At 40.6% G+C, this 12,870-nt stretch overlaps 1 protein-coding gene across 1 annotated transcript; it reads left to right on the forward strand.

The window, feature by feature from the left end:
* The first annotated feature begins 6,370 nt into the window (after positions 1-6,370).
* On the forward strand, positions 6,371-8,188 carry LOC137500455 (uncharacterized). Its single transcript, XM_068227347.1, has 2 exons — positions 6,371-6,674; positions 6,995-8,188. Exons 1-2 carry the CDS (start codon positions 6,480-6,482, stop codon positions 8,186-8,188), a joined length of 1,389 nt encoding a protein of 462 aa, XP_068083448.1. The 5' UTR covers positions 6,371-6,479.
* Positions 8,189-12,870: the final 4,682 nt, after the last annotated feature.

The raw sequence follows: 12,870 nt of genomic DNA on the forward strand, positions 1-12,870 counted from the left end.
TACACCTCGTAGAGCCTGTTGGGAGATGCGAGCAGTGTGTGGGCGGGCATTATCCTGCTGAAACAGAGCATTGGGCAGGCCCTGAAGGTACGGGAGTGCCACCGGCCGCAGCACATGCTGCACGTAGCGGTGGGCATTTAACGTGCCTTAAATACGCACTAGAGGTGACGTGGAATCATACGCAATAGCGCCCCAAACCATGATGCCGCGTTGTCTAGCGATAGGGCGCTCCACAGTTACTGCCGGTTTTGACCTTTCTCCACGCCGACGCCACACTCGTCTGCGGTGACTATCACTGACAGAACAGAAGCGTGACTCATCGGAGAACACGACGTTCCGCCATTCCCTCATCCAAGTCGCTCTAGCCCGGCACCATGCCACGCGTGCACGTCTATGCTGTGGAGTCAATGGTAGTCTTCTGAGCGCACGCCGGGAGTGCAGGCCTCCTTCAACCAATCGACGGGAAATTGTTCTGGTCGATATTGGAACAGTCAGGGTGTCTTGCACATGCTGAAGAATGGCGGTTGACGTGGCGTGCGGGGCTGCCACCGCTTGGCGGCGGATGCGCCGATCCTCGCGTGCTGACGTCACTCGGGCTGCGCCTGGACCCCTCGCACGTGCCACATGTCTCTGCGCCAACCATCTTCGCCACAGGCGCTGCACCGTGGACACATCCCTATGGGTATCGGCTGCGATTTGACGAAGCGACCAACCTGCCCTTCTCAGCCCGATCACCATACCCCTCGTAAAGTCGTCTGTCTGCTGGAAATGCCTCCGTTGACGGCGGCCTGGCATTCTTAGCTATACACGTGTCCTGTGGCACACGACAACACGTTCTACAATGACTGTCGGCTGAGAAATCACGGTACGAAGTGGGCCATTCGCCAACGCCGTGTCCCATTTATCGTTCGCTACGTGCGCAGCACAGCGGCGCATTTCACATCATGAGCATACCTCAGTGACGTCAGTCTACCCTGCAATTGGCATAAAGTTCTGACCACTCCTTCTTGGTGTTGCATTTGCTCTGTCAGTCAGTGTATTTGAAAAGAGCGGGTTTTTTAATGTATAAAGTCCGTAGGCGGCATCACTATCGTATCGGTAGGTCGGTAGTATTGCTCTATTGTGTAGACGCTACCTGCATTTTGCATACCAGACAATGGAGAATGGAATTCCCCTTCACACTACTGTTACAGCAGCTAACTACACGTCAGTATTGGCTACACCGAGGAATCACATTGCAAAGAAACGACCAGAGCTTTCTCAGACTGGGTGGCGACTTCATCATGACAATACACGGCTTCACGTCGCAAATCAAGTCACGCAGTTTCTGGCTCGATTCAACATTACCTGTGTACCGCATCCTCCTTATAGCCCTGATCTTGCACCCAGTGATTTTTTTAATTCTTACCACTAAAGGCAAAGTTTGGGGGCATTCGATTTGAGAACTCTGAAGCAGTGCTCAAGAAAAGTGAGGCGATTCTCAAGGACCTGACAACGAATGGTCTGCAGCATGTGATCAAGGACTGGCAGAGACGTTATAAAAAGTGCATTGAAGTAGGAGGAGACTATCTTAAAAAGGATCATGTAAATATTGAAATCGAGTAATAAATATCTGCCAACAAAAATCGGTCTCAGCCTTTGTTGATCAGCCCTCGTAGTAGATAGTAAAACCAATTAAAATACGGAACTTAAGGGGTTAGAATAACACCGACGGTATCCGTTGCCTGTCGTGAGGGGCGAATAAAAGGGGCGCCAGAGGCTCTTAACCCGGGTGCGTGGTTTGGCGACCGAAAGGCCCTCAGCTGAGTCCTGGCATTGCTTCTACTTATGCCAAGCTCCTCACTTGTATCTATCCTATCCAACCTCCCCTGCTTCAACTCCTCTGTGGGTGGGGATTGTAGAATAACACCCACGGTATCTCCTGCCTTTCGTAAGACGCGACTAAATGGGGTACTAGGCGCTCTCAACTTGGGAGCGTGGGTTGCGACCATGGGGTCCTCAGCTGTGCCCCGTCATTTCTTCCACTTATTTGTGCCAGGCTCCTCACTTTCATATATCCTATCCGACCTCTCTTGGTCATTCCTTGTTCTATTCCGACCCCGACGGTATAGAGAAATCGAGGACTAGGAAGTCTTTCATTTTCACGCCCTTCGTGGCCCTTGTCCTTTGGGCGATACCTTTATTTTTCGAAGTGTCGGATCCGTTCCAATGTTTCTCTCTGATTAGTGTTATATAGAGGATGGTTCCCTAGTTGTACTTCCTCTTAAAACAATAATCACCACCACCACCACCAGTCATTGATCATTGCCCCAGAGGAGTGCGCCAGGCTTCGGTAGCCGGCATAGTTCCTATCCTCGCCGCTAGATGGGGCCTTCATCTACTCCATTCCTGACCCGGTCGAATGACTGGAAAGTGGCTGTGTATTTTGATAGTTCAACGGGTGGTCTACATTTCACAAACAACTGTTTGGAGTCTTTTCATACCAAGATTCAAGAAGACAGTAAACTACTACTATCGTGAGGAGTGTTCTTGGCGGCCGCGATTTATGTCTCCTAAATGTAAGATGATATAGTTAGCATGTTGCTCAACTCGTGTGCGGGATCACAAAGGGTAGCCTCTGACGAATGAGAGGTCGGCACGCCTACATCACGTGACTGTTCATGAGACCTACCATCTGGCTGTTGCTTACAACCACAACCGCTTTATCTTCTGACTCAAGGAGTAATTGCACTTCCTGATTCATTCATCCATGTTTCCCTAACGCCGAATGTAAACGTCAATCTGATATTTTAATTTCCTTAGGGTCACACTGGAATAGGGGTGTAGCCACTACGCTTTCAGTCTGAGAGTCCTGGGTTCGAAGCTTGGTCACATTAAGTCGCTTCACTAGAACAAATATGTGAAGCCTACCCTCAAAGAAAGTTGTATATCACATTTAGCAACTTTACAGGAATGAAGAAAAGCAGGTAGTTCTCTTACACTTACACTTTCACCTCATTAGGTATATAATACATTTGCATGTAAATGGTATCATAGAAGGATCAGAATGATAAAACAGAAAACTTACTGCAAGAAAGATGTGTATCACGAAATAGTTAGAACGTTATATATCACGCCATGAGTTCTGTAGTTATTTTGTGTTTAAAATAAATGACAATTCGAAACATACATTCTTTTGTAAAAAAAAGTACAGTATCAAGAAAGGAACATGTGTACTGTTCTAACTCAAATTGCCTTGAAATACAGACATAATACTCCTTTTATCACAATGAGGAAGATATAAGTTATTTTAACAATTTAATATATCCTTCAAAAACAGAAGTCATTTGTACACTATGCAGTTTCAAATACATTTGTACTATGTTTAAACATAAGTCTGCATCCTGTGTTTTAACTATAACGCACAATAAACTTCAAACATACAATTACCATATATGTTGAGTATTCAGCCCGAAGGCTGGTTTGATCCTCAACAGCTCCGCCATCAGCAGTCTTAGATGGCCTAGGTGTCACTGAGGAGGAGTGCTAGGGAAATGAGGAGTGACATATTTTCCCGTTGCTTTCCTCAGTGAGCCAGAAGTTGCTATTACATATCAGTGTGCCAAGCCCACTGAAATACATGCAACAACCGAACCTATGAGTGACAATTTCACACCATTCATAACAGGGACTGGCTGCATAAGGAATGGTTAACTAGCATCGCTCATACCTCAGTCACTTTCATATTGTCAAAGCCAAGGATAAGACTGAGACAGGTCAATGAAAGTAACAAATTTATTCTAGCCTATACCAGAAGACTGCACTGTAAGCACTACATCTTGCCAGCAAAGGCATACAGTTACCATAAGACCTGTGAACATTACCCTCCACGTCATATAGATGGCAAGTCCATATAAAATCGCTTGTCTTCCGACTTGCTTAAAATACCAGGGCCTAAAAGGGAACAAACATTTCCGTAATAAACTATTTTGTTAAATAGTAAACGTATTATCTGACATATTGTTATGAAAATCACGTTACGCGGTTATATATTCCTTAAACAAACGGCTAAGTTACGTGATGTGCAACGTTTTGTCCTTACTTGCGTTGGACGTAGCTTTTCTGCCATTGCACGCCCTGATGATGGTATATAGCTTCTTCCATTATCCCTCAATCGTGTGCGTGTTTTTCACATAAAGACTATCATTGCTTTTTCTCTAAACAGACTCTAGTTAATGAATTTTGAACGAAATCCTAAATAATAATAATAATAATAATAATAATAATAATAATAATAATAATAATAATAATAATAATAATAATAATAAAAATTGATACAGGGTTTCCGTGGTTCACAGAGGATTAGGAAGTGCTTGGGGTGAATGGCTGGAGAAGGGATTATTTCGAGCTACTTTTAATAAAACAAATTTGGAAACTTTAAGTTAATTTCATTTTCATTCTCTTGTTTTAAACTAACGATAACAGGGTCTTAGAAGTCCTAAAAAAAAGCCATGCAAAACATGAGATAATTATTAAATCTTTAATTTACAAAGAAAAGAGCATTATTGTCCTTGACAGGTACAAATATATTATAAGAGCATGATTTTCTTCAAGAAGTTACACTACTCAGGAGTCGGAGCTCCAAATACCACATTCTAGCCTCGCAGAGGCAATCGGTTTCCTTTGCTATGCGGAAATTAATATTTCTCTTCCTGCTGTTATTCAGTGTTAACATCGATCGAGGTGACACACTCAAATTACTGACGTCGGCCATATTTGTTGATGTACAACGTTGTTCCACGGAAGCCAATTTTCAAACAAAAATTTCTCTCTCATATGTTTGAATATAATGCAACCTTTTGGTGCCACGATACTCCTCAGATGATGATATACAATATTACTCCATGAAAATCTCAACGTGTCCAAATACTGGTATACAACGTTCTCTGAGGTCAGGCTTCATGCAATGACAGGAAAGAAATTTGGTCATAAACCCCCGGCAAAGTCTTAAATTGAGCCTGAATATTTACTTAGACATGGAATGGTTACATTGACTGAAATGAGAAATAAATTCGAATATCGGAATTTCTTAAGTTCTAGTAGTGATCCAATAATTCTCTTTGGAACTAACTGCATGTTACAGAAGGCAAAGAGTTGCTGGAGTTCAGTAATCTAACTTAGCTGACACTGGTTGGAAAATTACTCTGTTTGGTCCAGTAGTGGACGGACTAAAATGTCGCGTAATTGCTTTAGGTAGCGTCAATTACAGGCTCATTCAGGTGTGTAATAGTATTAGTTATACAAACATTTTCTAGGGCAGGTTTAATAGCGGAGTTGACACGTGCGGTATGAGTTGTAGTGCTCCAAGTAGAACTTGGAAATGCCGACCACAGCTTCACCGCTTTGCGGTTTTACTCTGAGCTTCAAAACTCACTTAGTGAATGCAGACAGCTTGCGAGAAACTCTCCTGGCAGTTTCAATTCTCACCGTCACGAAAACCACGGCACCTGCCACGCTACACAAACTTCTCTTAGAACACGAAACCTTCTTAAACTATACATGCGACAATCTGATGACACCATAAATTGGTAGTTTTCACCGTTAAAGAAATACTCCAAATGCTATTTGAATTTCATATAAAGACCATCATTGATTTTCCTCTAAACATACTCTATTTAATGAATTTTGAACAAAATCCTAAATAATAATAATAATAATAATAATAATAATAATAATAGATACAGGGTTTCCGTGGTTCACAGAGGATTAGGAAGCGCTTGGGGTGAATGGCTGGAGAAGGGATTATTTAGAGCTACTTTTAATAAAACAAATTTGGAAATTTTAAGTTAATTTCATTTTCATTTTCTTATTTTAAAATTGAAAGATATAATATTTGAATGAATAACATGCAAGTATAACAGATTATTAATGAGTTCGCCAGCTCTGACAATAACAGGGTCTTAGAAGTCCTAAACAAAAGCCATGCAAAACATGAGATAATTACCAAACTTTCAATTTACAAAGAAAAGAGCATTATTGCCCCTGACAGGTATAAATATATTAAAAGAGCATGATTTTCTCCAAGAAGTTACGCTACTCAGGAGTCGGAGCTCCAAATACCATATTCTAGCCTCGCAGAGGCAATCGGTTTCCTTTGCTATGCGGAAATTACACTAGGAAACCGATCGGGTGACCTCACTTCAGAGTGTTACAATTACAATGACACAAAGCACTGTTCCTAAAGGGAATTAAGACGAAGAAACAGTTACCGAATAAACAGGAACATAATTGCCCATACTACATGGCCTTAATGACAAAATAAAATGGTATGGGGAAAGACAATGGTAACCCTCAAATTTGAATATTTCATGGTAAGTAGAGTAATACAATGGTAACCCATATCTACACTAATTGGTGCTACGAGTTTGTCTTATTGATGACAGATGGCAGCACAATATTGGTTTGTTTCTATGGGAACCCACACTCTCTAGTGAGAGACAATGGTAACCCACAAATTCAAAATGGAGGCAGCAGCTGGCAGTAGTAAGGGAAGTTGTGATATTAATGCAATTTTAAGTGAATTGTCTAGTGATTCCAGTGATTCTGACTGTTTTGATGACGACATTAATGATCCAGACTTCAGTTTACAGAAGGAGATGGAAGATTCTACTAATATTAATTCTAGTACAAGTGAGGTAAGTTTTGTTTTCCACCACATGTTGTTATTTGCTGGTTACCATTATCTTTGTGCGGGCTAGTTAAGCTGCGTTTTTATTTGGATTTTATTGGATATTGAACTATTATACGAGATCATGATACTGCAATACAGTTAATATATATTTTCATACAACTATACTGTAATGTATAAATCACACGATGCTTAAAAATGCAGTATACTCGTATTTGTGGATTACCATTTTATTCATCATTTCATTGATGAGGTTACCATTTTATTGATGTAACGAAACTAATAATTTAAAATGCCTCTTTCTATACAATATCATTTTGTTACCAGAATGAAGAGGACCACAGCAGGATTGACCCTCAGAATAAATACATCCCAATGAAGACATCAAGAAAAAGGAAAAGGAAACTGAACAAACAACAAAGGAAGAAACTTGCAAGGAATAGTGGACTTGAGTACACTACAAAAAAAGGTACAGTGATCCAGGCGAGAAATGTACCTGGTGCGTCTTGTAAATGTGCTAAAAAGTGTTTTGAACGGATTGGGGAGGGGCTTATACAGAGTATAAACAAGTCATTCTGGAACATTGGGGACTTCAACAGACAAAATGCTTATTTGTTTGGTTGCCTGCGGCTAGAACCCGTAAAAAGAAGATATACAGGCAATGAGATTAGTAGACGTAACAACACTGTGCGATACAGTGTAATAAAAGATGGCAGAAGCACTGATGTCTGTAAAGTTGCATTTTTAAGCATCCACGGTTTACAGCACAACAGAGGTAGGGTAGAAAATATTCAATCAAAAATGCGAACAGGGGCTACTACTCCACCAGACGATAGAAGAGGCAAACACAAGAACAGACCACATGCCTACTCAGAGGAAGACGTGCAGTTAGTTAAGAAACATATAGAAGGCATTCCAAAATACAAAAGCCATTATAGTAGAAAAGATAATGGTGATAAATTCTATGTGTCAATGGAATATTCTATACACAGTTGCTACAACCACTATAAAGATGAATACTGTCCTGATATCAAAGCAAATCCTGTATCTTTCGATAAGTATCATCGCATTTTTATTGAAGATTTCAATATTTCATTCAAATTGCCCAAATCAGATACGTGCCCAACGTGCGATTCACATGAAATTGAACTGATGGCTGCGAGAAATGACAACAACATGGAAAAGTTAAAACAAATAAATGTACAGAAGGAATTACATCTCAGAAAAGCCCAGGCAGGCCAAGATAATCTAAAAGTACAAACAGAGCGGGCAGTTTTAGATAAAGAGATCCATGTAATAACTTTTGATCTACAAAGGGCATTGCCCACTCCTAAACTCTCTACAGGACCAATGTTCTATAAGAGGAAATTGTGGACATACAACTTTAGCATTCATCCCTGTAATTCCTCACCCGGTCATTTTTTTGTTTGGGATGAAACAGTAGCATCCAGGGGTTCAGATGAAATAGGCAGCTGCTTACTGAAGTATTTTGAAGATCACGATATACGGGGAATAAGTTGATTGCAATTTCAGACAACTGCTCCGGGCAAAACAAAAACTGGAATATTGTGTATGTTCGGATGCTGCTTATTGCAAGAGGAAGATTTTCCTCCGTTGAGCACCACTTCCCTCTTTCTGGACACTCCATGTTGCCAAGTGATCGAGACTTCGGTGTTGTGGAGAAGTACGTTCGTCGACATGTGCAGTATGTATACTCCCCTAAAGACTGGGTGGACATCTTGAAGAAGTGTGCCCAAAAGAGACCGTTTTGTGTCCATGTTATGAAATCGGAAGATTTTGTGTGCTGCAGTGACATGAGATGTTTGTTTAGTCAGAAGAATATCTCAGAAGAAGGGCACAAGGTGTTACTCCGAGATAGTGTACGTCTCATCCTCACTGCAGACGAGCCAGGGATCATGATGGTATCAAATACATTTAATGGGGAAGATTGGCAGAAAGTAAACTTAAACAAACGAGGTCGTCCTTCAACCTTACAAGGTACCTACCAGTCTTCGAAAGAAGTATTCCGGATCACTTCCAATTGACGCAAAGAAGAAACACGACCTCATTTCTGCACTGAAATGGATACCTCCTATTTACCACGAGTTCTACAGGGCCATAAAAACTAAGAAGACATCTGCAATTGAGGATGAGTATGTAGATGCCTCTGCAGACGAGATGTGACAACATTCAGCAGTCTTGTGCTAGTTGCAGGAAAACAATGGTATGCCACAAAATAAGTTGCCATTGCAAAGAAAATAGAATCATTTGTACATTATTAATTCAATGTTTATATTTTTTTCTATTGATTTGTATGCTTCAGTCTTTGAACAGTAAATACCAGTTGCATTACTAATAAAATGTCAATAACTTTTGTATGAAATATTTTTTTAAACCTTTCCAATTGAATATCTCCATTCATGGCCAATGTGGGTTACCATTATATTTCCCCATACCCTTCATAACCGGCCATAAACAAAAGGCAAGGAGGTGAAACATGTGCACTTCTACTAGAAATTGTAAAGACCCTAAGTGGGCTTATGGCCCAGTGATACATAGGCTAATCCTATACTACACCGGGGTGACTAAACAGAAACATTAATGCCAAAACCAGATTTACGAAATTTATTGGTTTTGAAAACTTCGGTCACCCCATGCAAGGTTGAATGGGATACGACAGGGGGTCAACACTCTTTGTTGCCTTACATTACATATTTCTCAGTGGGAAATAGAACAGAGTCCTCAGACATGCCGGAAATTCTATATTTAAACCACCATTTTTACAAAATTATATTAAAAGAAAAGAGGTTGAAACCTTCGTCTCAAACTACGCGCAGGAGCTATCAAATGTCTATGTAATATCTTCCATTACCTTGAGATGCTGGATCTTCCTCACACAGGCCTCGCCGCTGCCTCCCTAGGTCACGTCGCACTCCCCAAACACTGGAGTAATTCAGACCATACGGCCCGAAAGTGCCGTGCTTTTATAATAACATAAGGGGAAGATTCCAGCACTCTTTCCTGATAGGCTGGATTCCCCTCCCACTACACACACACACACACACACACACACACACACACACACACACACACACACACACACACACACACACACACACACACACACGCGGTTTTAATTGGATGGAGAAAATCTTTTCAAGTTGTGATAGGTTGATTACAATCGGTGGGCCTTTCCCAAATTAAAAGCTTTTTCTCACTAATTCACCTCGAAATTAAACCCCTGAAAGGGCCCGTTTGTTAGGAAGGCTTGTATTTGAATAGCATAGCTCTCCGACCACCCCCTAATTTCGATTTCATTCCCCGTAGTAACGGGAGGTAATTTCTGCCTCTCAGCCAGATTATTTTTCCACCGCTAGTGTAGCAAACCAGAGACTTTCCGACTGATCGGCATTCCCCTGAAACAAATGAGTAGAGGGGCATCGTTTTCACCCCGGGACTCTCGTGGACTTGCCCTCAACAAAAAGAAAAAAGGGGGAATCAGCTGAATTGTTGACAGCTTCAGTACATTTAAAGAATAACAATCCTCAAAATCAGGTTTATAAACTTCAAAAATAAACATTACTCTATGCAATAATTAGAGTTTTGCCCGCGAGAAAGAGCAAATAAATCGATGGTAGAGACATCTAATTGTAGACGACAAAAGTTTCTGGGAGCTCAACAAGTTTCAGTTTGTTTACATAGATGTACTTAAAGAAGGCGCGCAGTTTAACTAGCTCTGGTACAATAATAATAATAATAATAATAATAATAATAATAATAATAATAATAATAATAATAATAATAATAATAATAATAACCTTCAGGTAATTGGCATCCCACAGAAAAATATTCAAGATAGATTCTTCAAAAAATCACCCAACAACCATCAATTTGCAGATAAAATAAATACCAGGGCTAAAAAATCATGGACTGAAGAATTGAGGAATATGTTCAGTGCCCAGATGAAGAGAGTTTAACAGGAGAAAAAATTAATGTCAGCTAAATAATTTCTATCGCGTTCCACAGATGGGCATAACGTTGAAGAAAAAGATAATGATAAATTTATGTCCCACTAACTGCTTTTACATTTTTCGTAGACGTCAAGGTACCGGAAATTAATTACGCGGGATTTCTTTTACATTTTGGTAAATCTACCGATTCGAGGCAGGTGTATTTGAACACCTTCAAAAACCACCGAACTGAGCCGGGAGCAAATCAACCGACTTCGTCTTCTACCGTCTGAGCCATTCTCCCAGCTTACAAATATTACGAATATTTATGCACCTTTTATCAGGATCCTTGGCTGAATGGTTTGCATAGTGGCCTCGGGTTCAATTGTCGGTTGGACCGAGAATTTTAATGAAGGTTGTTTAGTTCCTCTAGCTCGGAGACTTGATAGTTTTTACCATATTGAAACATACCTCCATTTACACACAGCACATCACGCCACAAAATAATCGATAGTGAATGTATCCCCCAGAGAAGTTTGACGTCAGGAGGGGAGTCCAGTCGTATAAGTAGTCGTAATCTACGTTTGGAATAAGCCCAGAAGGGGATTGGAATAATTATTTTCCTTTCATTACACCAATTTCTCTCACTCGACGGTGTTAGTCATACTAGCGGGAAATTACAAATTTAACTCTAAATTACATATTTTCATTTTTATTGACTCTTGAATAGCGAATAAAAGCAAATCAAAGCCACTTTTTTATCTTAGATATGCCGAAACATTCTTTTTGAATGGGTTCATGATTCTATGTTATATAATTTAAGTAATGCATGAGTTAGTACATTTACTTTTAGGTGTGAAAAGTATCCATTTCTAAATAGGTTGAAGATCTGTAAGGTACAGGAGTTACGCTTCACCAAGTAGGCACCTTCAGGGTTCACAAACGAATCAAAATTTGCACTACATGTAACAAATGAAGAATGGGCTCTGTAATGATAACGAATTTTCACTCCAACCAAATCGATCTCCCTCGGTGTGGTAAACTGTCATATTGGATGATTTTAATTTTATTACGCGAGTCACTTTTATGGACAACATATTCTCTTCACCTGGTGTAGGTCTTTCTATTGATCTTCCATCGGCGACTTGCGCGTCTGGGTGTGAGATGATAATGCTGATGAGGTAGGGAGAGGTTGAGACGCGATAACGGCACATAGCCTGAAACGAAGGGGTATGCTCAAGGCTTTACTTCCCCATCCGACGGACGAATCACCATCAACAGCATCATATGCATCCAGGCTTTTGGAACACACAATTGTGTTCAGAAAGTGTATGCCACCACCATTCCTACCTTGTCAGCCTACATTCTGGTGGTGATATTTTTTTCACCAATGGGACTCGAATCGGCTAACCATGATATCAAACCATACGGACTTGACATCTAAACAATCCTGATTCCCAGTTACGTATTCAGGATGATTAGATGTCCAAATACTCTGGATAAACCTGTATTGAATCACCACTCAATACATATTGTTACGGAGTTATCCGTGGTAGTTAGAGGTGAAAGAAGGTGCTGGGATGAATAGGTTTCAATCTACGAAATTAAAGTTAATTTAATATTTAACAAGGTTATATTTTCTTTTCAAGATCAAGAAATAACAAATATAACAGGTACTTAGTAGCCTAGCAACAAATCGTGAATGTACAATTACAGTAGTTACAGGATTTGGGCTCCGAGAGCCAGACACACAATTCTTGAGCTATAAGCCCAACTTTACCCGTACACAAGATTCAACCAAGGGGCAGAAGACCCCAATCATGCTCAAGAACACTTGCTCCCAATTACATAGTAAAAGCCTCCTCGAGGCACACAGAAACAAATTTTAAGAAAGAGCAACTCGCTCTCAAAGTTCAAGCCCATCAAAGGCCACACCAAACTCCACATTCAAGCTGTCCTCCAAGTACAATAACACAGGGGTAAAAATACCCAACCTACTGAGGTCTATTCAGTGAAGAAACCGGACAATGACATGGCCCCAAAATACCCATTTGAGTGGAGGCGTACTTGCACTCCTAATACACTTTATTAAAACCTAATTTGGCCCTAGGCTGCTTATGCAAGGGCTAATCCCATTCTACGGAGGTGACACGATAGAAAACTTTATGATATTACGAGTAGAAGGGAAACCGTTATGAAAACGTAGTCACCTCAAAACAAAATGAATGGGAGCTCGAGAGGGTTAGGCACTCT

Source organism: Anabrus simplex, chromosome 4 (assembly GCF_040414725.1).
Source record: "Anabrus simplex isolate iqAnaSimp1 chromosome 4, ASM4041472v1, whole genome shotgun sequence".
NCBI classification, from domain to species: domain Eukaryota; kingdom Metazoa; phylum Arthropoda; class Insecta; order Orthoptera; family Tettigoniidae; genus Anabrus; species Anabrus simplex.